This window comes from Tachysurus fulvidraco, chromosome 9 (genome assembly GCF_022655615.1).
Source record: "Tachysurus fulvidraco isolate hzauxx_2018 chromosome 9, HZAU_PFXX_2.0, whole genome shotgun sequence".
Classification (NCBI taxonomy): domain Eukaryota; kingdom Metazoa; phylum Chordata; class Actinopteri; order Siluriformes; family Bagridae; genus Tachysurus; species Tachysurus fulvidraco.
In genome coordinates, this window is record NC_062526.1 from 10,280,270 (window position 1) to 10,305,766 (window position 25,497).

Genomic DNA, 25,497 nt, shown 5'->3' on the forward strand with positions numbered 1-25,497 from the left:
CCCTGAGAAACGCCATCCTTTGGTCTGTAAACATCTGACAGAAATTATTATTTATAACCACAGCACTGGCAGTGTTCATATTACATATATTATTATTATTATTATTATTATTATTATTAATCATAATTTTTGTAGTTTTTTATTTTATTTTAGTACAACCATTCTGAATAATTACCAAAATATAGTGTGCATTTGTTACAAAAACAATGAGGTTGTATAAAGTAAAATGAGGTTACATAAAGTTGTATACAGAGAATAGATTACAGTTTATGGATTAGTTTACTTTTACATTTTATATTTCAACGAAACATGTGCAATGTAAATGTAATTTTTCTTGGTCACAGTTTGTATGTAGGACAATGCTGTAGTGTATATCATGAGAGGGAAATGGTGGTAATTCAGTATATATAGAGGTGCTTCAGTATACCTGTAGTCTGTCGAAAACGTTCTTCTATTAACCTATAAATATCAGTTTATCATGCAAACCTGGTGCACTTGTGAAGCCTAATTCAGTTTATAGCATTTTTAATTGAACAGAGTGACGGTGCATATGCATGTGTGCTGTTTTCTCGTGCCTTTAACTGCCTTTCTACTGTTTTGTAGATTTAACCAGTGCCTTTAATCTTTCAGTGTTGTTTAGAAATGATCTTTTTTCAACATCTAAACTGTTTGTTAGTGTGAATCTATTCATCTTTAGTATTCTGGTCAGTGATGGACCGAAAGCCTTTCATAGGAACATTTATTACAAGATGAAAATACACCATGGAAGTTATGCTGGTCCGTATCAGGGCTCTGAGCACATAACATGTGTTTTATAAGAAAAATCAGCTATAAAGGAAGAATATTGCAATGAACTCTTATTGCTGTTCTTATTGCTGAGCTGAGCCAAATTCACTGAAAAGAGGCAGAATTCCCATTAAAATCTTCTTAATGGCATCAGCTTTGAACTTTTGTATTTTTACAGTTACTAATTTTCACATCAAATTATTTTTATTATACTGATTCACATCACATACAGAAAAGAGATGTCCACACCATGTTATAGAGTTATAAAAGTTTTTAGTTTTAGCAATCAAATTTATTGAATATCAGTCTTGTAGTGTAGCAAAATTGTGTCACTGTTATACTGCACTGCAGTCTTCTCTTAAAACATATTGTATTATAAATGTATCGTTGTATAAAAATAGGAAAGTATGAAATATATGTATGCCATATATAAATTGTTTGTAAAAGGTATTTCCAATAAAAGCTGTATGGGTGTGTGAGTTGTTAATCCTCTTTGTGCTCCTCTATTTGGTGCAGTAGGAGCAATGGGACAATAAAGAAAGCCGAACTGATGATGAAGCACAGCTCAGCACCGGCAAGCCAGTACACTGCAAAGGAAATACCACAACTGCTTAAATGTAAAGAATTACACATAGCACATTTTAAAAAAATCAAGACCAGGAAATGTTCTAGTCACCTGAGGAAGCCATAACTGGACCCAGTGCTCGAGCCAATGCACCCAGACTACGCAGGATCCCCATCACTGTACCCTTCTGACTCGCTGTGCCTAATTACAATCAAGAGATTTTTAAGGACTTTTTAAATGCACAGGATGGATAATGAGAATAAATTTATCTGTAGGTGTTAATTCATACAGTATATACAGAGAACTCATGCTCACCGTGACCAGATACTTCCGCCGAAAGACACGGTACAACAATGGCAGCCGCTGCAGAAAACAGAAATCTTATTGTTAGTCAAATAAATGTATTGTCCAGTAAACTGTCAATACTTAGAAAATAATAAAATAAATAAAAGCTAATACTTACCAAAGGAATAGAGAAACAGACCGACATAAAGCATTATTAAATTCCATGCTATTCCAAGGAGTATGAAGGCTGGAATGAGTAATAATACTGCCTGTAAAAATAATTGTCTGACATCATTGACATGGCGATGATTATTCCTTAAAAGCCATTGTAAATTATATTTAAATGTACAGAGTAATTTATGATAATTACTCCTTTCTTTAAGTACTAATTTACTCCTGTCTTTAAGTAGCCTTTAAAAGGTGTTACTCGTATATTTTGTTATGAAAAAAGAAAAAATAAGTTCTATGACACATAATACTCCTATCACTAGAAACAAAATAACACACAACATTCCTCCACACATAAAAATCACAGTTACTCATTCACATTTTTTGAACCATTTTTCATACACAGGGTCAGGGGGGCCTGGAGTCTATCCCAGGAGACTTGGGGCACAAGGCAGGGCACAAACAACACCCATTCACATGCTACGGACAATTTAGAGAGGTCACTCAGCCTACAATGCATATCTTTGAAGAAGGAAACCCGAATAAGCTTTAGGAAACAAACCCCACACATGCAGGGCAGAAGTATGATCAATTGTGGAGTTCTGGAGGGATGATCGAGTAAATTTTAATGCCAGGTGACATTGTAATACCAGACCAAATTAGCCATAAAAAACAAAATCCAGTTTACATGCAGATATGAAAAGAAAAAAAAACAGAATAATCATATTTACTGTACTCTCTCAGACTTACCATGCGGACCGTCCGGATCTGCTGAGCTGGTTGGATCCTGCGTGCATATCCTCCCTGGAATGTTGCCATGGTGATTCCAATGAAAAAGAACATCTTCCCCTGTTGCATGCTGTGAAAAAGAAACGTGCAATACCAATAAACTAAAATCTTGTTAGTAAATAATATAACAGGAATGTGTACTGGAAGATGTACAAAACCAGAAGGATCATAAACAATATATTCAAAGTGGTAGAGCTTACCTGGAAAACTGGAAGCGCTGGTGAGTTAAGAAGCTGAGTGTGAACTCAAGACCAGAGAAAAGGAAGAGGTATGTGAAGTACACCAAGCCTAGAACCTTAAGGCTGCGCATCCCTGATGTAGCAATGACAAGAAAATGTAATTAAATTAAAGCCACAGTGAGTTTTAAGAACAATAAGTAAGCTATTAAACAAGCATATGAAGCTAGGGACATGGGATTAAAATATACAGTGTGTAGCCTACGTTGTTTTGAAGGTGGGGCCTTTGTTCTTGTGACAGCAGAGAAGTTAAAAAGGGCCACTGGGCTGAGCAGGTCTCCTGTCTCATGAACGCTTGTGTGCTCTGAGGTGCCCTATGTTAAAAACAATTGTACTGTAACTATGATTCACTGATAGTATTTCATGCATCCACGAAAAATGAGCAATTATTCTTAATTTACTGAATCATGGTTCATAACAGTGCTTGAAATAATTATAATCATAACATGTTTGTTTTTATTTCTTGCCTTGTTCAAAGTCTCTGGAAGCATGTAAAAAATGAAGATCAGGTCTGCTACAGAAAAGAAAACTGCTAGCAGAGCAGGGCCTTGATAAAACAACTCAGCATCCACCGGTCTCAGTGCAAAGTAAGCTCCCATTAATGGGCCCAAAGTAAAACCCAAAGAGAAGGCAACACCAATCATTGCCTAGTGTGAAATCAGCACAAAAAGGAGCAGGTTAATAATTACAATTAACCATGTAAAAATCTACACGGTCATTCAGAGCTCACGTTGAAGACACAGTTGTAATTAAACTAATGACTCACCATCCCTCTGTTTCTTGCTTTAGGGCAAGGCAGGTCTGCAACAACAGCAGTGCAGAGGCTGACATTGCCCTTACAGATTCCTCCCACCACGCGAGACAGGAGAAAAACACTAAAGCTGTGTGAAACAGCCCACAGAATGTAGGAGAAAATCAGCCCAACCTAGACAACAAAGGGATTAATTACTTTTCAAATATCAGCACTCAAAGAGAACATGTGAACACTATTCAGAAGCTTTATATTAAAATTGTACTCCACTCACAGTAGTTAAAAGAAGCAGCGGTCTTCTGCCATACTGATCAGATGCAGCTCCTATCACAGGAGAGCAAATGAACTGCAGTAATGAGTAGAGTGAGCCAATCAGACCTATCAAGTGGAGAAAAAAAAAAGAAATGATTTGTTCACTGTGGTACACAAGCTGCTCAGGAAAATTTCAGAAACTAAAATTAATGTATACATTACCTCCAAAAAGTACACTGGTGTATTTTCTCTCCAAAGGAATTCCTACAATACCTCGGAACCAGTCCACAATGCTTTGTAGTGTCAGATACACACTATCCTGTTTTTAAAAAAAAAAAAAAAAAGCCCAAGTAAAATGATGTAAAATGCCCATTTCATTTCTATTTTCTCTACCAATTATTCTATACACGGTCATGGGGAGCCTCGAGTCTATTGCAGGAAACACCCTGGATGGGGTGCCAACCCATTACAGGGCACAATCAAACACACTTAAACGCTGATCAATTTAAAGATGTCACTCAGTCTATAGTGCATGTGTTTTTGACTGGGGGAGAATGGCCAGAGTAAAACCTTGAAAAGTTTGCTTGTTCTCCCTGTAATTCATGAATTCATGCCAGAATCAACCCCTGAACCCTGGAGGAAAATGGCAAGTTTGCTATGCACTGGGACACCATGACATATCATGTCAATGTGAATTTTTTGTTCCCTTGTGTTAATATAAACACTAAATAGCAGTTTAATCAGAGCAATCTAAATTTAAAAAACAAAAGATTACCCTAAAATGACATGTGATTACACTTTAGAACAGCAGATCCTGAATCTGACTTGGTGTTTGGAAAAAACTAAATTTAATATCATTTATCTAAAAAAAAAACTCTTTTAAAAAGGTTGCTAAAGCCTCACCTCTTGCACCAGCACACTTCCTCTACTCTTGTGCAAACACACACAACTGAACCAGGCAACTATTCACAGTTAGTGCAAATAGTTAGTTTTGGCATTAAATGGTAATATGGAAATCTCCTTAAAAATGTTAATGATTTTATAGTAAATCCATAGAAATTATTGGTTTGATGTACACGTTGATGCAGACAAAATGTTTAAAAATGACTTTACATGCAAAACAGAATACTATATACATTAGCAACAACACCTATCAGGTATTCTCCAAATACGAGTATAATAAAGAGAAGGCTTACCCCTGTTTGACTGTAGTGATCTAAGATAGAAGGGAGAAGGGGGAGGATTACTGTGAACCCCAGCAGGTCGAGTAGGAGAGCAAGAAACACCATCCGATTGACTCTGGAAGAGTGTGTGTCCTCTGGAGAGCTCTTCTCTCCCGCCATCACTCTTCACTTCACTGGCCTCCTCAAAAATGAAGAGCTTTAGAAGATCCTCAAAGCATATCCTGTGTTCACTGAGATGACACAGCTTTTGATGAGAATAAACAAGATAATAAATAAGTGCAATAATAAACCTGAAAAACTCCTTACTCGCAATCTTGGTATTATATTAATAAGGAAGTCCTGAGGGCTCTACCAGGAAATACTCTGTGATGCTTAAATGTCAACAAAGTCACTGTTACTGTTGTATTATTCAGGGCCTAATCTACTTTTTCATAGTCCATATTTTACTAATGTGGTGTACTTGCAGCTCTAAACTTTTTTTTGCAGCTCTAAACTAAATTTACTTCTAAAAGTATTAATGCCTTGCTGTCCTCATTCATGCTATACTATAACAAGTGGAACATTTCTGGGCTTACTCAAGTCATTTAAAGAAGAAGAAAAAAACACTTATTTAGCTTGTAGTTTGCTTGCACATAGAAATAGTTTTTCATTTTTACGCATGTGTGACCTTTAAGTAGCTTGTGAAACTATAAATATATAATAAAGTTCCCTAATTCCCAAGACTGAGCACAGTGCACCAATTTCACCTTAAAGTAGACAAAAATAACATTCAGTAACATTAATGCTGGATATAAACTAGACCACTGTTCAACACATGAAGATGAAGGCAAACCGACACTGGAGACAGTTGCCTGTTGCGCACTGTCTGATTCGGCCACATGTATTTACCTAGTAAAATACTGCGTGTTGTTTAATGACGATTACCTTCAGCAGCTGTCTCTCTGTCCTGAGTGAATGGATGCACAGAGTCACTAGCACGTCTCTATAACAAACAGCGCACTTCCGCACTAGACATTAAGGCGGATTACGCGCACTATGCTGTAGACTTGTACACGGTTTGGAACGCAGCCTCGTTCAGCCAGGAAACGGTGTCCGGTTTCAACGTGTTTGTGACACAAAAGAGGAAGTTTGAGAGTATAGAGATTTATGTGTGAGCATAGATATCAAATGCATATGAAAATATAAACTATATTTAATGTATATTTTGTATATTTAAACACTTTATATTTTATAATCTCATGCAACAGGAATACTGTTAAAATATAGACTTTGCCATTCAGTAGAACAAAATACACAATCAAATAAATAGACAGACAGACAGACAGACAGACAGACAGATAGATAGATAGATAGATAGATAGATAGATAGATAGATAGATATATAGATAGTTTATCAATCAATTATGCAATGTTTTTTGTATATTAATAACCTTCCCTTGGAGTTGATTTAGGTACATTTTTATATATACAACTTTGTATTGTAGTTTGGTCAACAGATTAACATAATTACTTACTTTAAATTGTGTATTGTAGTCTACTGTATACATCATAATTTTGTTGATCTTTGCTTTTTTTTTTAAATAAAAATAAAAAAAGATTTAGGTGAATGTGTTAATAGTACCAAATTGAAAGAAAAAGACTTTCTATATAAATTACTTAAGTTCTACCAAATATTTACTGTAATGTATAGACATGCCCACGTGAGGGCGCTAAAACAACAGCGTGCTGTAGTTCAGGGTCATGAGCTGTTTACTATAGTAGGTCATTTATAGATTCATTTGAAGCTGGATATAGGTTTGTTTATTTATTTATTTATTTATTTTTTACAAAGTCATTTAAAGTGTAGCAGAATAATTCAGATTTTATTTTAGGCTACAATTCAACGTGCACAATGAAAATAAAAGAAACATAACAATTTAAATGTCAGAAAATATTTAAACAAGATGCATGAAGTTAGTTACAATGTTTTATATATAATATAAATAACAGCATACCTTTTATGATTATAATTACATATTTAAAGTATAACTGTAAGCATTATTTTTCTTCATCGGAACCCAGTAGCAATTCAGTGTTTCCGACGGGACAATTTACATGCAGCACACCTTCATCTTACCTGTCAACATTATTGTAAGTCAGAAATATCGTTCATCAGACATGCATTACAGTATTTATTTTTTTTAACCATTTTTTTATAACTATGTATTTATTTATTCATCGGCGTGAAACAGCATGTTAACTGTGGTAGCTGTTTAGCAAATGTAGCTGTTCATTAATCTCGTAGCTTTTGGACAATGTACAGAATATATTCAGTAAACATATTAATAAATTAGCATAAATTATTTGAATGCTGAATGATTCAAAATTGAAGATTATAAGAAACTGCTATATTTGCTGTTATATGTTACAAACCAAAAATTATTTAAATGAATTGTACTGTTAAATATAGTTAAGTGTTCGTTACTAACTTAATTTAAATATGGGCTAAGACCTGCAAGTCAGGTGGTTCTTTCCATAATTATAAAATTATTATTAATAAGATGTTTAATTTCTGTAGTACCTTTTTTACACCAAGGACACTTTTCAGTTGTATAAAAGTAAAAACACTAAAACACTAAGAAATACAAACTACAAAATAATAAACAAAGCGGTAAAAGCATTTGAATGAAGAGATTCTCCACGTTTATTTATTTATTTATTTATTTATTCATTCATTCATTCATTCATTCATTCATTCATTCATTCATTCCTTATGTATTAGGTGTCCAGGACATGTAGGCTTCACCTATTGTCACATCAATGGAGATGATGTGTACCAAGATACTGAAACTTCTCAGCTCACATCCACTACGGAGACTTCCATCACAGGCTTGTTACACTAGTTTTACGACTGTCCATAAGGACAGGAGAGATTTTAGCACAGTTTCACTTGCATCAGGGGCATGTGTTATCAAGAGAGACTTTCAGAAACTGAGAAGGGGTTTGTCAGAATTCCCTCACTATTGTCTTAACAACAAAAGATCTTTCAGCTTGAGTCCTGCAGGGATAGTAAATGCATCTCCGGCGTCTGTTCAGCCGTACCTCCGCTTAATGAGATTGGACAAACCTATTGGTGAGCTTATGTAAAGCATCCACTTACACGGTCTGATTACATTATCCGGACGTCACAGAAGCTCACATCACCTCAGCAATATTATACATTTCTTACTGATTGTTCTATGGGCTATGTGTTGGTAGGGACATGGCTGCTGTATCTGCCGTGTACATGGAGTATCGGGCTGGCGGCAGACCCAGGCTGTCTGCCTGACCTACACATGCTTGCACTGTTTGGGACTGGAGCTTTGCTGATGAGAGGAGCAGGTTGTACTATCAATGACATGTGGGACAGAGACTTTGACAAAAAGGTATTCTTATATGCACGAACAGAATGCCTTTATTGTACGATAAAATATAGCAATCTATAAATATAAATCAAGTGTGTTTGAAGTTCATAAATTATTTTGAATGTAATATAGTGTTTCCATAACTAAAATATGCACTATATAAAGTAGTAAGTCATGGAACTATTGGCACCCTTTGTGAAATTCTGTTTAAAAATAAATGGGGTTATTAATAGTGTCTGTGTTCAATTAGCTCAATCTCACATTGAAAGTTTGAATGAAAATCCACAGGTGTCAGAATTTATTAATGTTTTGGTATTGATTGGTAAAAGTGTAAGTATTGATTGTAGTCTTTTGTTACCTTCTGCTCTTCAGGTGTCCCGGACAGCCATGCGACCCATCGCTGCCGGACAGATCTCTCAGTTCCAAGCACTGGTCTTCCTGGGAGGTCAGTTAAGCTTAGCCCTTGGGGTGCTGCTGTGTCTCAACTATTACAGGTATTTCACTTATCTTCTATTGTATATTAGCATACATTTACATTTATGGCATTTAGCAGATACCCTTATCCAGAACATTTCATTTTATTTCTATGAGGGTTAAGGTCCTTGCTTAAGGGCTTTGGACTCACAACCTTCTTATTAGTGTTCAGACATCTTAACCCCTGAGCATACCTGCCCATTACCTTCTAATTAAAAAAGGTTTTTATTTTGATTCTATTTTGATTAACCTTTTTATTCACTTTGGATTTACTTTTTCACCTATCAGATACTCAGTCAGTGATGTCAGTACACAAACACTGTATAACATTTTGTCTGTTTCAGCATAGCCCTGGGTGCCGCCTCGTTATCGCTGGTCATCACCTACCCTTTAATGAAAAGAATAACATACTGGCCTCAGCTTGTCTTGGGTATCTTCTACAAAACGCATATTTCCTACAGTAAATCCACTCTGAATGACTCAGATATTCAGCATCAAATTCTGACTAGATTTTTTTAAGTTCTCATTTTTTAAACTTTTATAATGTTCACTACATTATGCACAAATTCATCTGGAATGGAAGTGAAGCCACTTTTTTTTTAATGCTTCATCTCTATATAAAATGAGTGATGCAGCAGCACATAAGTCCTTTAGCCTGTCCAGATATCTTACCCTCTCTCACATCTATACACTCTGCCTCAGACACATCAGCTTCCAAAGCTTCAATTCAATAACACCGGTAATGCCATCATAGTAGTCCCATTGTAGATCACTAACTAGCCTTTGCTCTCTGCATTCTGGATGTCTGGGTGAGTGTTTGTTGTCTTCACTGCTTCTAAGTTGGATTTCACATTAATGTGACAAATGTCATTGAGAAAGAAACACAACTGCTCATTTTTCATAGGATTAACAGTGATATTCATGTTACAAACTTTTCAATATAATCATCATCAAATGTTTTTCAGGGTGGACTTTACTTTGACATTACTCTGTAAATTATTTTAATACAATACATTAAAAGCTTAAAAGTCATTTTTCTTTACAGGTCTTACCTTTAACTGGGGAGCTTTGCTTGGCTGGTCAGCCGTGATGGGATCATGCGACTGGTCTGTGTGCCTGCCTCTGTATTTCTCCGGCGTGATGTGGACGCTGATATATGACACCATCTATGCTCACCAGGTACGTTGTAATTTATTACATTGTAAATTGATGATTGACTAGCAGTGTATCTGGATCGTGTAGAATGAATTTGAGGTTTGGGGGTGGTACAGTAGCTTAAGACCTCAGAATTCTTATAGGAAGCTGACACTGCTGGGCCCAGAACTGCTCAAGATAAACGTAAGTAAACCATGTCATTTCTTGACTGAACAGGACAAAGAGGATGATGTTAAGTTGGGTGTGAAGTCCACAGCTCTAAGGTTCCAGGAACACACCAAGCCATGGCTGAGTGCTTTCACTGTGGCCATGTTGTCTGGATTAATCCTGGCAGGAACTAATGCAAACCAGACAATGCCCTACTATGTCACCGTTTCTGCAGTTGCTCTTCATCTAGCGCAGCAGGTTAGTATAATTCAAAATGTGACTTTTTTTATTTAATTGTATTTTTTGTAATCTGTTACAATTTATTTGTATTTTTCCTCTGTCAAATTAAGATGAAGTAATGTTAAAAAGTAAGGTCTAAAAATTTTCTTTCCAAATTTTGTGATTACAGATCTATTCTTTGGACATCAACAAGCCTGAGGATTGCTGGAAGAAATTCGCTTCGAATCGTAATTTAGGACTTTTGTTATTCTTAGGAATTGTTCTTGGCAATTTCTGGAAGAGAGATAATAGTCGAGATAAAACTATTAAACATGCTTCCTAGTACAAAAGTATTTCTTTATACATAAGAATTTTTCTTAGTCATTATCACTCCTTTAAAACATATTTTATTTTATTAAATAGGGAAGTAATTCATTTAAAAAATTAGAAATTGTTATATGTTTATTTAAAAAAAAAAAAAAAAAGAGACATCAAGTTACATCTACATACACCCAAAACAAATCCTTACACATTTAAAGATTTTTTTTATACATGGAATAAAATATATAACAAACCTCTGCGAGCTTATTACTAAATCAGTTTGAATAAGTTGTTTTAGTAGACCTAAAGAGAGGATTATAGAATGTGCAGAAGAGGAAAACCAAGTGAAATTAAACACAACTGAAGAGGAGAGATTACATGTGCTGAAGAGGAATTATTTGGAGGAAGTGAATGGTTGCTGGGAGAAGGTCACGAGGATGCGCACTCCTCATATGGAGATTCATAGGCATCCATGGGAGGGCAAGTGCACATGAGATGCTGGTCGCCATAGAGGTCATCAATCCTCGAAATTGAGGGCCAGAACTTAGTTTCGGGTCTCACAAAAGGCTGCAATAAGACAAAAAAAAAAGTTAGTTTAAGTTGTAAATTTATATATATATATATATATATATATATATATATATATATATATATATATATATTTATTTATTTAATAATCATAAGATATCCTACCATGGGGAATGCAGCAGCCTCTCTAGAGTAAGGTCTGTCCCATGTGCTTGAGGCAATACATGCCAGAGAATGAGGAGCCATCTGTGTACAACACAACTCAGATGAATTCACTTTCTTGAGCTTTTATGGCTAACTGTTGCATTGTTTCATTTATTTAAGGATACTTAAAGCTTATAGCACAACTATACTGTGTACCTTTAATGGGTTCACTCTAGAATCCATCCTGCCTGACTCAATGTCTGCAATTTCCTGTCGGATGGCCAGCAAAGAGTCACAGAAACGGTCAAGCTCAGCCTTGTCCTCTGACTCGGTGGGCTCAATCATTAGTGTTCCAGACACAGGCCATGACATGGTAGGAGCATGAAAACCTATAAATGTTTAACATTTTATTAACAGTTAATACTTGTAGATAATTAACTACAAAGGATAAGTTGTGTTAGCGCTTCTCAGATGTTTGTCATCCTGTACCGTAATCCTGGAGTCTTTTGGCAACGTCCACTGCCTCGATGTTGGCCGTCTTTTTGAACGGTCGAACATCCAATATGAATTCATGAGCAACAAAACCTGTAAAGAAAACAGGGTTGTCTTTTAGAAAACTTAAAAAAAAAGTACTACCTGCAAATTAAATGCCATTTTATTGATCAAAACCATTGTTCACCTTTAGAGCCCCTGAACAGGACCTTGTAATGGTTTTCTAGTCTCTTTGCCATGTAGTTGGCATTTAGGATGGCCACTTCTGTTGCATGCCTTAGGCCATTAGCTCCCATCATCTAGAAAAACATTACATTGTTTATTAATATCTGTTATTATTTATATATATATATATATAAATAATAGCTTTTCTTCCAGGCTGACAATCACATTACCTTTATGTAGGCCCAGGAGATGGGAAGGATGGCACTAGAACCCCAGGGGGCAGCACTGATTGTGCCTAGAGAACTAGTTTTGCTACACTGCATGTTCACCACTGGGTGGCTTGGCAGGAATGGGGCCAGATGCTCTTTCCTGAAACACAATAGTAATACCTTTAAACTTAAAAGGAGGAAATGAAATGTACATGAAGTCCAACATCTTAAGGTCAATGTATATATTTATATTTGTTACGGACCATGGTGTATGTGAGCAAGAATAAATAAATCCACATAATTCTACTTAAAGGAAATCAAAGCTGAACAGATCGTACTGTGGAAGTGCTGGAAATGAAAGCTAGGTTTATGGCATTTGGCAGAAACCATTATCCAGAGTAACTTTTTTTTCTCATTTTATACGGCATTTGAGGGTTAAGGGTCTTGCTCGGGGGCCCAGCAGTGGCAGCTTGGTTGAACTGGGATTTGAACTCTCAAACTTTCAATTAAACCGTAACCATTAAGCTACCACATCCCCCTTTTCCCCTTTTTCCTCCATTTCCCCTTATTATTATTATTAGGCATATCTATTGCATCTGCATCTATTCTAGCTAAATTTGAACTTACACTCCAATTGGACCCATTCCAGGCCCTCCACCTCCATGAGGAATACAGAAGGTCTTGTGAAGATTCAGGTGAGAAACATCTGCTCCATAATCTCCTGGCCGACACAATCCCACCTGGGAGAAATACAAATTTTAATTATATGACAATGTTTATTGGAATCTCTTGACTCCTCCCAGGCAAGTTCAAGCAGTCTCAACAGATGTTTCTCACCTGTGCGTTCATGTTTGCCCCATCCAGATAGACCTGTCCGCCATTCTCGTGAATTAACTCACACACCTCACTAACGTTCTCCTCAAACACACCATTAGTTGAGGGATATGTGATCATTATAGCAGCCAGGTTTGCTTTGTGTTTATCAACCTGTTGATGAAAAAGTTGACAAAATATTACATATGCAAAAATATATGAACAGCAGTGCTGTGTTATAAAGCAAGTACTTGTTATAGACTGAAGATTTTATAACCTCCAACACATCGGGACTTACTTCCATACCTTAAAATGAGAATATTTATGCTTTACCCAACAGCATTTTCCCAGGATACTTATATTTTTTTCTTAATAGTAAAGGTAGCAAAAAATGGCAGCTGGACCAGTCTGTGCATGGAGGCGGAGTCAATAACAGAGACAGCGAAAATGGAACACCACCAAACAACAAGATTCCTATACAGTATATAATCTTTTACCATTGCCTTCAGATGAGCCACGTCAATGCTGCCATCTTTGCCCACCTCCACAACCTGGACTTTCATGCCAGCCATCTGAGCACTGGCAGGGTTTGTTCCATGAGCAGACTTCGGAATCAGACACACCTGAGATTTAAAACACAACGCAAGCTTAGACATTTTTAAATCTGTGTGGACATTTTTTATGGCATTTAAAAGTACACCTTTCAAATGGTTACTGTGCTAAATAAATGTTTTGTTTTTATAAACTGTGCTAAAAATAGTAAGCACACAATTATCATAAAAAACAGGAAGCAATAAAGAGGTGTCTTATAAAGAGGTGTAAAATTGTATTAACCACTTGGGAATTAAAGCCTTTTTGTTAACACAGTCCCTCCATTTAAATTGATTCTTTTCAAATAAATGCAATACAGAAACCTGTTCATGCTTCATGATCACTAAAGGAAAACTAAACGTCAATGCCCCTGAGATTATTCCCCTTTTTTTGAACCACCAAATATGGAATTTTGCATGGAAGCAAATTACTGCAACCTCCTGAAATGTGTTATATTTTATTTGCTCAACCATGGCAGTTTGGACCTTGGCTGTTTCAGGTGTACTGTCAACTAAGATGTACTTTCAAGTGAGGTGTTCAAATTCAGATTGCAAAGCAACAAGAGATACAGATTATCTAGTACACACTGTTTCTTCCTCTGTTTCATGCTACCACCTTCTACTTGATTATTCATTAATTCATTGACCCTTTATACAAATCAGAAGAATCTCAGTACATTACAGTTCACGAGTTATATGTATAATCTATCAGCTGAACTTACATTTACAGCTACAAGTTTATCATAATTATAACATCAGTTATTACCAAACTGAACTGGCTGTTGTGTAATACTGCTGTTCTCTATTTCCCGGTACCATTTGTCAAGGGGCAATCATCTGTAAAGGTTTTATCTGTTCCCAGCTAGTCATGACTTTCCTTTTGTTCTGTGACTTCATCAACTGATGTGGGTTCTGTTTTAGATTAGTTACCTATTGGCTACAAGTATAGACACTCACACTTCTGTGGGATTCTCCTTTGGAGTTCAGATAAGCTTTGATAGCAGCCAAGCCAGCATACTCTCCCTGAGCACCACTGTATGGAAAAGCAAAACAGCGTTCAGGCTGGCACGCAATTCTGCCTCAGCAGATCATAGTTCAAAGGTCTTAAAGACAATTTCTCAATGAGGATAAAGTGCAGCATAAAAAAAAGTGTGTATTAAGTGTTAATCAGCCTGTACTTGTGTTGTCTTAAAATTCACCAAACATTAACAGACATCATACCAAAGAGCTTTTAATTGCTAATTGTTAAAAAACTCTTCAGATGTGTTAGAATTTCTATAGTATCAGCACATTCATAGTGACTCATATGGCAGACAAGCTACAGAACTTAAGACTAATTATAAGAGGATTAAAAGCTGAGACGTTATCAGTAAGGAGACATTTATTTAACATTTATGGAAGTTGTCCCTAGTGTCAACAATTTGTTAGGATAAAAATAAGTTTTACAAGAGAGCACTTAATGGTTTTTCAGTAACGTGACAATATGTGTCTTTTTCTCTTATGAACTTCAAGAAATGGAAAAAAATTGGATTGGACAGCAATTCAGCAATTGGACAGCTTTTCTTCAGTGAAAAGAAAATTGAAATAATTCGCAAGTTGCTGTTCGGTCTTACCGTTACAGGGACATAATCAGCTTTGGGGCGGTAACACATCACACAGTCCTATTTCATTCCTTCCTCAATTGACTCAACTATCCACAGGAAGAGCAACTGTTCTGCTGGCACTCAGGCTTTATTTTAGGACTATGCTTTTGATTTGTGCAAAGTTGTCCAAGGAAAAATTTAAATCAAAGCCATTTACTCACCATTCTGTAAAGAATAACTATTATATAATTCAGAATCAGAAAGGTCTTTATTGCCAAGTATGTTTTCACATATGAGGAATTTGTTGTAGTACAGGAGCTCCACAGTGTAAACAGAATGGCAATGATAAGAAATGAACACATATATAATAGACAGTTGTATGTACAGTGGAAAAAGAAAATGTGCAAATTGAAGTATAGATGTGCAAATTCAAATATAGATGTATTCCTTGATATAACAGAGTTTTACTTTATCTAAAACACTGACTACCGCAGTTTGTAATCTTTGTTATTCCCTAGTGACTCTAATCACTGCAAACATTACCTGTTTGGTTGAAAAGAGATCTTGTCATATCCTGTGATCTCACAAAGATCCTTTTCCAGTTGTTGGAAGAGCTTCTGATAACCCTCTGCTTGGTCCAGTGGCACAAAGGGGTGGATGTTAGCGAACTCCCGCCAGGTGATTGGCTGTCAGTGAGGTAAAAAAAAGCAGTTTCATGAATGAGCTGGTTGAGTGAGGGTCAACAAACTGGAGAGAGCAAAGAAACTGTGAATCGACTGGCCATTCAACAAAACAACGGACTACACATTCCTAAGCATGTAGGGTACAGGGTCTTGGTGATGGTGCACATTCTTATGTCCGAGCCAAACGTAACCTTGACAACGTTACCGAGACTATCCACGATTGTCCTGCGTAAGCCAGAATAAGCATGACTCACCATGAGTTCAGAAGAGCTGTTCAGCTTCATTGTACAGGATCCCTGCATTTGAATACGGTTTCAATTAGATGTTCGCAGACATAATGTGATCCAATACATATTCAGATCTGTCTTTATGTTACTTACCAGTGGAATCATACTGTGTACAAGAGAAATGTCTTTATTCTCCAATCTTTTCATATAGCGTACAATGTTGGTCTCCGAGTGATAACTGAAAGTGAAAAACATCAATAAATTACCAATGTGCTTAGAGGAATAAAACTAATCTAAATCACACTGTACTGAAGTGAAAGGGAAAAGTAGTCTGGCTGGTCCTTCAGTGTGATAAAGCATTCTAAATCATATGACTCAACACACAAGCCAAGATTACAAAATATGCAGAAACAAAGTTCTGTGGTTTTAGAATTTTAGGTAAATCCATCTTCAGGCTATTCAGGAAATTCTAATTACTATCTTGCAGTTATTGATTAACTGTAAAAGAAATCAGTCAGCTATGAAGTTCTCCAGACAGGCTTTGGAACATTACATAACATGCACTGTAATATCGGGTTGTCTGATTTATAGCTGTGTTTTGTCCGGTCACATCCTGTCCTAATTACAAACAGCCTTTCCACTGTGTTTTGCAATACTGGACGTTATCCTGAACATCTATGCTTTGCAAAATTGTCAACATGATCAGTAAAATTAAAATGATGTGGATGGTCAAGTAATTATTTAGCATAGCTAGAACACTGATATTTTCCCAAACATTGCAGGTTTATTAGGTATTAGCTATTCTGCCATGATTCCACATCCACTGAACAATAAGGCATGAATTCTTCACATGAATAAATATTTAATTAGCACAGTTAAGCTGAAAAACTCATCACAGACCTGTTGAACACTGGGTGGGTAAGGAAGTTGCTGGTTCTCTTGAAAGGACTTGCTAGAAGGCCTTTGGGTCTCTCACTCATTTTTTCAGCAATAAGTTCCTGAACCAGAAATCATCACAGTAATGTATCAGTCACTGTTTAATGCTGCTTGCAAGTTATCATAGATCTCATGTTTGGCTGCTCTTGGATACTCACAGCAGAGGATTCACATCCAAACACCCACAGCAGGTCATCCAAGTCCTTCTCTGTAATGGTCTCATCCAGCGACACGCCAAGCTGAAACCGTTCAAATAAAACTATTTTAAATATTCAAAAAAATCCTTTAATAGGAATGTATACAGTCATAACTATTCAGTGAGTGTATTCCTTAACACACTGCAAACTTACCATGCCATCACCATAGATTCGTAGATTGATCTTGCGTTGTGCAGCCTTCTCCAGTATGTCTTTGGCAGCAACACCACAATGAACCTTCAGAGTGTCAAAAAACAATTCATTCTGGAGCTTGTGTCCAGCCCGGATCAGTCCTGTAATGGCAGGAACATGATTGATAAGTCTCAGTGACATTCATGGAAAATTCTGACTTGTGTATCAAAGAGAAATGACTGATGACAAACCCTCAGCAAGAATCAAGGTTGATTTGTGAGTCCTTTCAGCAATGTGTCTTAGGCCTTGTGGCCCATGGTACACCACATACATAGCAGCCATGTTTGCCAAAAGAGCCTGGAGGTCATATTGAGTTACACATGAGTCACTCACTCTAATTATGGTGGCATATTGCATTATTTAGTGCACTTCAGTTAGAGATTTGCACCTGAGCTGTGCAAATGTTGCTTGTAGCTTTGTCTCGGCGAATGTGCTGCTCTCTGGTCTGTAGAGCTAAACGATATACATCTTTTCCAGCAGCATCCCTGTGAATGAGATGGAATGAGGATTTCAGTTATGCATATAACAATTTATATGAACTTTTTGTTATCTTGATTACAGAGGCACCATTTTTTTTGTATGCAACTATTTAAAAGTCTCTGCTTTAAAAATGGGGAAATTTTTCACTTTAGCACTGTTAACAGTTTTGACACTAATAAGATTGAATTCAGCCAAGAAGAGCTTAGAAATCACAATTTTGGGTGCATGGTGTTCAAATCCTATTAACAGAAATTCAGGAAATAACAGTCAGCAATTATGAAAGCTCACCTTGTGACACCAACCATCCTTCCTGGCATCATTCTGACCAAGTTCTCCTTGACTGAGAAGAAGGCAGCATGAGGTCCTCCATAGCAGAGAGGAACTCCAAAGCGCTGGGAGCTACCCAACACAATGTCCACCCCAAATTCACCAGGTGGGCGCAAGACACAAAGCGCCAGCAAATCGGTAGCACAACAAGCCAGAGCCTTTAATTGGAATATAATGGAAAGCAAATTAATAAATGTTATAGCAGATAAACAAATGGAAGGATTTTAAAAAATAAAATATCAGTGACAGATGTATCAGAACATCTGGAAACTTCTGAAAAATGATTTTTCCTGCAATTGGAAAGTTAGAGAAACTTTCAGGACATTCTCAACCCTGATATGTAATACATACCCCACCCTTATGAGCCCGATCCACAAGTTCAGAGAAGTCTTCCACCCTGCCTTCAGTGTCGGGGTATTGGAATAGAATGCCACACACATCTTTTCCACTGAAGTCCATCTCATGGGGCAACTTCAGCATAGTCTTCACTCCGATGTAGCTACAAATTACAAAGGCCAACAATTACTATAAACTGCTCTTTATATACATACTATATGCTTTAAATCAATAGTGTGTCTCAATCAAGGTGATGTACTTCGCTCTGGTCTGCACCACTGCAATGGTCTGTGGATGACAACGGGGATCAATGTAGAACGTACTTCTCTTGTTTTGCCTGCAGACAAAAATCAATCAAATGAGCCGCATGGGCAAGTAGATTAAAGCGCAATATTACTGATGTATTTTGGTGGCTGTTCTTTCTCCAAGTCTTCTAACCTGTGGCAGAGCTGCATGGCTTCAGCAGCAGCAGTGCCTTCATCCAGCAAGGATGCATTGGCCACTGCCATACCAGTGAGGTCACACACCATGGTCTGGTAATTGAGCAGACTCTCCAGACGACCCTGTGCGACCTCTGGCTGGTACGGAGTGTACTGGGTCACCCTGTGAAGAGGAAACGTTTTAAAAGTAATGATATAATTTAAAATGGCAGTCATAAATTGTATTTTAGCCATATTATGCAGTTAGCATGTATAGCTTGTACTTTTAGGCTCCCTAAAACCATCTAAAAACAATTTGCCAGATTTTGCATGCAATATGCATAACTCTCTTAATAAATAACTGAAATTTGGCATTTGAATAACAAGCAGAAAGGGATTATGAGGACACACCATCCAGAATTTTCCAGAAGATTTCTCTGTATGGCAGGGGGCACTGAGCAGTTGTAATAGCCCATTCCAATATAGGACCGCCAAATCTTGTTCTTGGAAGCAATATTTTGGAGGGAATCAAGAATTTCATTCTCACCTGTGAAGAGTGAAGATCATTTTAACCTTAATGTTTAAAATAAAACATTTTTTTTATTTAACACGTAGAAAATTTCAACAAAATATAGTATGCATTTACACGAGGAAGGATTTACTTAACATGCTCTGTTGCACATGAGCAATTCTCCCATGTGACTCCACTGTGGCAAATAGCTAACCATAAATTTAACCCAACTTGACATTCAGAAAAATGCATGAATAAGGCCTTTGAGACAAGCTTTTCATAAAATGAAAAACAGCACACAAATGAATGTCTAGTCAGCTGTTGTATAATGTGTACTTATTCAAACAGCCGATTCCTTTTTTCTAATATCGGCATGTCAATATTTACATTAAAATCTGTGGAACTGGTTATTATTAATCATGGGTGAGAAAGATGGGCACATGTTGGCTGTTTCTTGGTAGAGTTCAGAGCTAGTTCTAAATCAAGTTCTAAATTCCAGCATTGTGGAATTCCCAAACATTGTGGTGCAGCTTAGTAACACGGCAACTCAGCAGAGCATGGACAATACGGTAGTAGACTGAGGCCCACACATTGAGCACACCCCCATGCAGCAATATATAATAGATTCAGGATTTGGAAAGACTTATTTCAGCCTTGTTCCAACTTGTTTTAACTATGCAACATACTGAACAGCATATTTCATGCTGAAAGATTCTCATCACGCCATTATAAACCTCTCACACTGAAACACCAAATATTCTACAAGATGATTTTTTATGGATATTAACAGATTTGGATCATCACATTTTAGCCCTTTTTAATTGACCTGGGATAATTACATTTGATACATAACATGCCACAGCTGGCTAAATTGCAATGTGTCATATGTAGGTAGACTTTTTAAATCAGTTTCCATTTTTCATCTTGTTCATGAAGGTTATATCTATTGTTCATGTTCAAACCTCTTGCTGGATTTGCAAAGCAAGCTTTGGGCAGTTGAACCAGCAAAATCCAGTATGGGGTGTATCCAAAATCCCCCATGGAGCTCTTCAGCATGGCTTGCTTTATTACTACAATACACACACAGAACTGACATCTGTGTACTCACTAAATAGATGCTCACTTAACATAACGACCCAAATCATTGCGTGAAGTAAGCTCTTACTGACATTACACAAAGTTCTTCTACGTAATTATGATTAGGAACGTCTATGTTTGCACATCTTTCATTATGTTTTAAATGCAAACAACTCTAAATAACCGAGCACTCTCTTCTACCAGGTATAATTTACAGTATATATAGAATACCTAGTACACACACAAATAATATAGATAAAAATGAATAATTATAAATGAATATATATAAATAATTATTATTATAAGTAATAAGAATTTATAATATTAATTATTTAATAATTACTTAATTAAATTCATTATATTATAGTTACTTAAATACTTACAAGGGGCAAAATACCACAGTAAAACGTTATTTTACATGAATGAGCCAACACAATTGAACAAATAGGAACAAAAGATTGCGTTTCTTATCAAGTTGGAAATCAATCCTTCCTATTCTGAGCTGTATGTACAGAACATGATTACTGGAAACAGGTTAATATGAAGCGCGCGCGCGCGTTGCGCCACTGGTGCACTGAGATATATGTGATGTGATGTAATGTAAAGCTGACGCTAACCAGCTCAAACTGGACTTGTGCTCCAGCAGCTCGAGCTGAACTTTACACTCAGCTTGACATCCCACTGGCATAAAGGACTGAAGGGGCGGCAAGAAGTTCGGGGTTCTTGCAAAAAAACAACTCCAAATATGTGCAAAGGAAGACTACACAGTAGAAAACAGCCAGCCTGGCTATTGGCACACAGTGAGCGTGCAGCCTACATTCTGCTACAGACACAGCTTTTTGTTTGGATCCGGTTTGTCAAAAAAAATCCCACGTTCAGAGCTCTTAAATGATCTTGAAACATGTGCGTACACACAATAAACGCGCCACAAACCCATCCAATCTTTATCTCTACCATGTCTACATTAAATCATTAAGTGATTCAATTACAACAACAAACCACACGTGCTTTCTTTCCTGCCTCGCGCACAGTCCTCTGTTGTATAGCCAAAGAGTGAAAACTTACACACTGGGTCGTCCATTTTCAGGCTCCTTTCCAATCGAATAGATGATGGGATTGTGTTTTCTATGAGCTCTGATATGGACTGAAAGCAAACAGATCAAACAAATCATGTGCATCACACGTCAAGCTGAACTTTCAATAACTTTACTCATTGCAACAGGAGGAAATGGAGAAAATAGGTATAAAGGTATAAACATTAACATAGGTATAAAGATTGCAGTAATTTTTTTCTTTTTTTACAACTCACCCCAACTCGGAGAGTGTTGAGCATCTCTTTCTTCTCTTTGTCACCAGGTCCAATGTGTCTTTCTGAAAAATCATCATGTCTCGGCATTATTCTGTCAATCGTCCTGGATCCTAAAACCGCACAGGTTCTCAGGTCACGGATATTTTTGGACTCATTTGGAAGTGTTTTTGCAGAAAGTTGTGTTTTCTGCAATGCATTCCTCTTCCCACAGGCAGTTTTGTAGCTTTTGTATTGCACGCGGCTGTTTACAGCTCTGCTGGTGATAACCGCCCAGGATCTCGCACAGCTCTGCATCTTAATTCCAGCTAAAAAAATAATTAAGAGAAACTTAAAAAAAAAAAAAAAAACACTGCTCAGTCACACCCCGCTCCGTGTGACCTTCCGTCGCTTAGCTACTGATGTGAAGTTTCTCGTGAACTGTTCAAGTATCTCTGGTTATACAGCGTTCAGCCAATCAGTAATCAGATGCGCCAAAACGCAGCGGCGATCCCCGTGCCAAAATCTCCGCCCCTAAACTCCTCAAGCGCACTTCACTACTAATTCACGCCAATGCTACAGTGGCCGCATGTACGGTAACTTCAGGATGTGGTCTGATAATGTACATGCTGTATTCAAGTGCGTTGAGGTCTCGTGGAGGTGCTTTTTTTTAGAATCAAATTCGGAAACAGAATCGAAAACAGAATTAGGGGGTTAGGGGTCCAACCACTGCTATGGTGGGGTTGGTCAGGCTGATGGGCTGGCGAAGGTATTAATATTTTGATATTTATTTTATTACCAAGGATGAAACAAAGCCAAACAACATGTTATATAGAAATTAAATATCCTCCAACATTTTTATCAAGGTTCTGCCAATAAAACTATTTTCCTGTCCTTCTAGAACTAAAACTTATGTAACTTATGACCCACTACAAGAGTCAAACATTTGTTTTCAGCCCTATCCACTTACTCAATACCAAACCAGGAATGTAATGGTGATTATAATTATAATATTTAGAGGTTCCTCTAAAGACCACAGGTTTTTTTTTCCAGAACTAATGTGCCATATTCTAGCCCTTGGAGAGTAGGTAATTTATTTCATAGGGAAATCCAAAATCTGTGGGGAAATTACAGTAGAAGTACAAGCAATAACAACAATCTAATGGAATAGACCTTAGTAATCTACAATGCACCTGCTGGCCATAGTTGATCAAAAGAAGCAAATAAATAATCCAACGCACCGTAACTTGGTGCTTTCAAGATCTTATAAGCAATAGACTTGAATGGATCTTGAATCTATGAGAATCATTTCTCAAACTCAAGACAACAGAAAATCATCTATAACAAAACAAAGATTTTGTGGTGAACATTGTAACTGTACAGGAGAAAGTGACTGCCAAGACCAGCCAAAGATTGATTAAACCTTCACACTGATTATGTCTGTGAGTGTTATAGTGCATTGTACATACTCTGAAACACACAACTACTTAATCAATGCTTTTTAAAACTTTGCCATGATTAGAATGGAGTGAACACCCATACATATAAAACTACTCTCTCACCAGGGCTGAAACCCATTCTTGTAGTCCACACAGACCATATCAGAATCAGAATCAGGTTTATTGGCCAAGTGTGTTGAAATTTGGTTCCAGCTGTTTGTCTAGTAGTGTAGTGTTCTAGCTGTGGTTTGGGAGGATTTGATATTAACACTCTGATTCAATCGATTTAGGAGAGGCTTTCTTTGTTGAAAAACAGCAGTAGCTAGGCTAACACAGATATTTTATTCTGTAACATGATCTTTAACTCTGTGGTACTAGCACCACCTGGCTGGTAAACAAGCCTTCCTGGTGCCTGAGTGTACTCTATGGTACATGATAACTTCTGTCTCTTCTGTTGTCTAAATGAATGACTTTCTCTAAAACATTGTGCAAAGAATAGCATGTTTTGGCTAATTAGTTTTTATTTATTTATTTGAAAAAACACACAAAACATAATAGTGCTATATTCATTCTATATTTTACATTACACATTGGCCAGCAGTGTTCCTTACAGGAAATGTTGCAATGATGTCAATCTACAATCTACAATCTACAATCGCTATGACAGTTTTTTCAATAAATTTAACTAAACACACGGTTAACACGGTTAGCACAACATCTGTCTTTGCAGGCTATACAATTAACACATTTCTTGTTGCTTTGATACAAAATGCATACAGTTAACACCAATTTAAAATGCTTGGATTTCTTTTACACACAAGCTCATCCAAGACCAAAACAATATAATTTTACAGTCAAATTTACAAATCCTTTCACACTGTATGTCAGAACATAACATCATGTTCTAAACTTATATAGGCTAAAGTTAAAGTGAACAGCTGTTCATATTGTGGATTGAAACACAAATATATTCCCTTTGTTTTATTCCATTGCTAATGAGAAACAGCTTATTGCAGTTATGCAAATATATAAATCACAGCTGATTCCCTTCTAGGAACCACACTCAAGTGTTGAGGTTTTTTCAATCGCACGATCATATGTTCTAAAAGAGGACTCTTTGGGCAGATTAGAAGATTACTTTGTTTTTTTTATTATAATTCCGGTGCTTTTTCTGTTTGTATCTTGCAGTAATGTCCTTTTGCAAATAAAGTCTTTACTACAGCAATTCTGTGTCTGTATTTTTTTTACATAAACTGTACATTTTATAAAGCTACTTTGAGATGGTCATTCATTTTTTGTATTGATTTTCTGCAACAAAAGAAACAAAATGCATGCATTTACTAAACCCAACAAAACAAAAATGTAGAGAGGCTTCAAAAGAAACTACAGTGCAAAACACAATCTATGATCAATACAATATACTGTCTATTGTATAAGGGCAGACCTGACATAAAGTAATGCAGTTTCTGTAATTTCAGCTGATGATAGTGTTTTTTGTCTTTTTTTGTCATTTTGTTATGATTGACTAAATGTTCCTGTTGGAAGAGAACATGTGTTAGTGTTTTGAATAATTATTTGATTTTGAAACATGTTTGCAGTGTTTTGTTAGACATAGTGTATTGTGTTAGTTTATTATTGTATTTTGAAAATTAATTTTGGGTTTAGTTTACAATGTGTGATTTTGAGCATGAAATTAACCGTTTTTTGCCAATTGTGTGTTTTAGGTGTGTTGGTGCGTTAAGAGTTTAGGACACTTGTTAAATGTATTGAAAAAACTGTCATAGCCATTGTAAAAAACTGTAAAAAAAAACCAAAAAACTTTTTACTGGGCCATTTGTGGCTGACTTCAGTCTAACCTAACTAAAATCCAAAAAGAAAAATATGAAAAATTATGCTTCGTAACTTGAACTAGTTACTAGTTAGTTTGAACTAAAAAGAAACTGCTTAGGAAAACAAATTAAAAAGAGATGTAATACTATAAAATATGATATTATGCAATTTAACATTAACTTTTTGGAGGCAAGTGGACATAAGGGTTAGTGTTGCTTTTGGAGGCAAGTGGACAGAAAGCTAGGTTGCTAAAACATTTGGAGGTAAGCGAAGACAAGCATGTGACATCATCCAAATACTCCTGAGGAAGTTCCCCACA

The 25,497-nt window shown here is 36.6% G+C and overlaps 3 protein-coding genes across 9 annotated transcripts; 1 reads left to right on the top strand and 2 right to left on the bottom strand.

The window, feature by feature from the left end:
* Positions 1-722: 722 nt before the first annotated feature.
* mfsd10 (major facilitator superfamily domain containing 10) lies at positions 723-6,080 on the bottom strand. Of its 5 annotated transcripts, none has more exons than XM_027138329.2 (13): positions 5,941-6,080; positions 5,029-5,246; positions 4,055-4,151; positions 3,855-3,958; positions 3,596-3,754; positions 3,297-3,476; positions 3,035-3,143; positions 2,794-2,905; positions 2,555-2,663; positions 1,815-1,905; positions 1,667-1,714; positions 1,463-1,552; positions 723-1,373 (listed from the first exon to the last, which is right to left on the bottom strand). In XM_027138329.2, exons 2-13 carry the CDS (start codon positions 5,173-5,175, stop codon positions 1,270-1,272), a joined length of 1,350 nt encoding a protein of 449 aa, XP_026994130.1. In that variant the 5' UTR covers positions 5,176-5,246; positions 5,941-6,080; the 3' UTR covers positions 723-1,269. The 5 variants fall into 5 exon arrangements, with proteins under 5 accessions (XP_026994130.1, XP_026994128.1, XP_026994132.1 ...); XM_027138327.2 differs by having other exon boundaries at positions 5,029-5,260; XM_027138331.2 differs by having other exon boundaries at positions 723-1,393; positions 5,029-5,260.
* On the top strand, positions 6,044-10,985 carry coq2 (coenzyme Q2 4-hydroxybenzoate polyprenyltransferase). 3 transcript variants are annotated; one of them, XM_027138334.2, is made up of 9 exons: positions 6,097-6,166; positions 7,078-7,146; positions 7,778-8,128; positions 8,254-8,420; positions 8,772-8,893; positions 9,218-9,303; positions 9,919-10,052; positions 10,245-10,433; positions 10,585-10,985. In XM_027138334.2, the coding sequence occupies exons 3-9, from the start codon at positions 7,816-7,818 to the stop codon at positions 10,735-10,737; spliced, it is 1,164 nt and encodes a 387-aa protein (XP_026994135.1). In that variant the 5' UTR covers positions 6,097-6,166; positions 7,078-7,146; positions 7,778-7,815; the 3' UTR covers positions 10,738-10,985. The 3 variants fall into 3 exon arrangements, with proteins under 3 accessions (XP_047674260.1, XP_026994135.1, XP_026994136.1); XM_027138335.2 differs by lacking the exon at positions 6,097-6,166 and adding an exon at positions 6,795-6,810; XM_047818304.1 differs by lacking the exon at positions 7,078-7,146 and having other exon boundaries at positions 6,044-6,166.
* Positions 10,786-22,576, bottom strand: gldc (glycine dehydrogenase (decarboxylating)). The gene is made up of 25 exons (XM_027138320.2): positions 21,934-22,576; positions 21,690-21,768; positions 19,448-19,583; positions 19,056-19,220; positions 18,877-18,954; positions 18,633-18,780; positions 18,243-18,439; positions 17,863-17,959; positions 17,666-17,771; positions 17,436-17,575; positions 17,244-17,324; positions 17,050-17,147; positions 16,303-16,387; positions 16,177-16,218; positions 15,783-15,925; positions 14,614-14,689; positions 13,564-13,689; positions 13,091-13,240; positions 12,881-12,993; positions 12,275-12,413; positions 12,067-12,178; positions 11,877-11,972; positions 11,604-11,776; positions 11,409-11,489; positions 10,786-11,282 (listed from the first exon to the last, which is right to left on the bottom strand). Exons 1-25 carry the CDS (start codon positions 22,225-22,227, stop codon positions 11,145-11,147), a joined length of 3,093 nt encoding a protein of 1,030 aa, XP_026994121.2. The 5' UTR covers positions 22,228-22,576; the 3' UTR covers positions 10,786-11,144.
* Between the last annotated feature and the right edge of the window lie 2,921 nt (positions 22,577-25,497).